General features: G+C 40.1%; 1 protein-coding gene across 1 annotated transcript; it reads left to right on the forward strand.

The window, feature by feature from the left end:
• The first annotated feature begins 75 nt into the window (after positions 1-75).
• On the forward strand, positions 76-1,251 carry LOC138036298 (uncharacterized). The gene has a single exon (XM_068882629.1). It carries the CDS (start codon positions 76-78, stop codon positions 1,249-1,251), a length of 1,176 nt encoding a protein of 391 aa, XP_068738730.1.
• The last annotated feature ends 275 nt before the right edge of the window (positions 1,252-1,526 follow it).

The raw sequence follows: 1,526 nt of genomic DNA on the forward strand, positions 1-1,526 counted from the left end.
TCTCAAACATGTCCATTAGCCAAGACCAAATCAATGTACTCAAGAAAGGACCATCTTTCTGCCCCATACCAAAAGATGTTGACTGGCAACGTGTATACGACGATTTGGGCTTTTGAGGCCCGCTTGCGGACAGCAGTTTTTTTCATTGAAAATAGCCCTGAAGATAGTCAAGAGTCAACTGGTCACCTTCCTCAAGTTCCGAAAGAAAAGAAATGGAAGCCACCACCATCAAGGTATCCAGAACTTGAACTTTTTCTATCCAGTGTTAGGCGTGATTTGATAAATCCTCGGAACATTAAATTAGCTAGAGATAACCTAACCAAAGGAGAACGAGTTGCGTTAAAACAACTTAGAAATTCTGATGTGGTAATTCAGATACAGGATAAAGGTTCTCGCTTTGTCTTAATCGAGAAAGGGGAATGCGAGGATAAAATGTTCGGTCAGCTTCAAAACCAATTGCATTATAAACCCTTACAAGAGGATCCTACTATTACGCATTTGACTCGGGTTGAAAGCTGGTGTGACAAATGGGTTAGAAAAGGTGAAATTTCAAACCAAGTAGCTAATTGGATAGTTAACAAAGAAGCCAAACCAGGGATTGCCTTTGGAAACATCAAAACCCACAAAGTAGGGAATCCTCTTAGGCTCATCACATCTTGTTGTAGTACGGGAATAGAAAATCTCTCAGCCTTCACTGAATTTTATTTGCAACCACTGGCTCGTGAATTGCCGTCTTTCATCAAAGATACTACCGATTTGCTGAATAGACTTGAGGATCTTAACCAGAGTGGCCCTTTTCCCGAGGGCACTTTACTAGTTTCATGGGATGTTGTGTCAATGTTCCCTAACATTGATAATCAACTTGGTCTCACTGCAGTGAGGAAAGCACTGGATGCTAGAGAAAATCAGCTTCCATCTACAAATTGCATTTTGGAAGCGGTAGAAATTTGTTTGAAGAGCAATCATTCGGTTTTTAAAGAAAATTTTTTTCTACAAATTCATGGCACAGCTATGGGCCCAAAGAATGCTTGTAGTTACGCGGATCTTGCCATGGGTGAAATAGATTTTCAGGCTAAATTTTCTGGCCCCATAAAGCCGGCTTTATGGTGGCGATACCATGACGATGTTTTTGACCTTTGGCAACAGGGCCTTCCTGCACTGCATGAGTTTACCGAATTTATAAATTCTTTATACCCTACTATAAAATTTGAATTAGTTTTTTCTGAGTGTGAGCTCCATGTGCTAGACTAAACTCTATATCTTATCGAGGGTTTTATTCAGACAGACGTTTATTCAAAGCCAACAGATAGCCATCTGTACCTCCTACGATCAAGTGCTCATCCTAAACACGTTTTTAAGGCTATTCTTTATGGCGTAGCGACAAGGTTACAAAAATACTGCTCGGACCAAATTTTTCTTGCTGAGAGAACTACTGAATACAAGGGTTATTTAGTCAATCAAGGTTACCCTTCTAAATTAGTGGATGATCAATTTCGTAAGGCCTCAACCATACCTAGAAGTGATCT

This window comes from Montipora capricornis, unplaced genomic scaffold, assembly GCF_036669925.1.
Source record: "Montipora capricornis isolate CH-2021 unplaced genomic scaffold, ASM3666992v2 scaffold_476, whole genome shotgun sequence".
In the NCBI taxonomy this organism is placed as follows: domain Eukaryota; kingdom Metazoa; phylum Cnidaria; class Anthozoa; order Scleractinia; family Acroporidae; genus Montipora; species Montipora capricornis.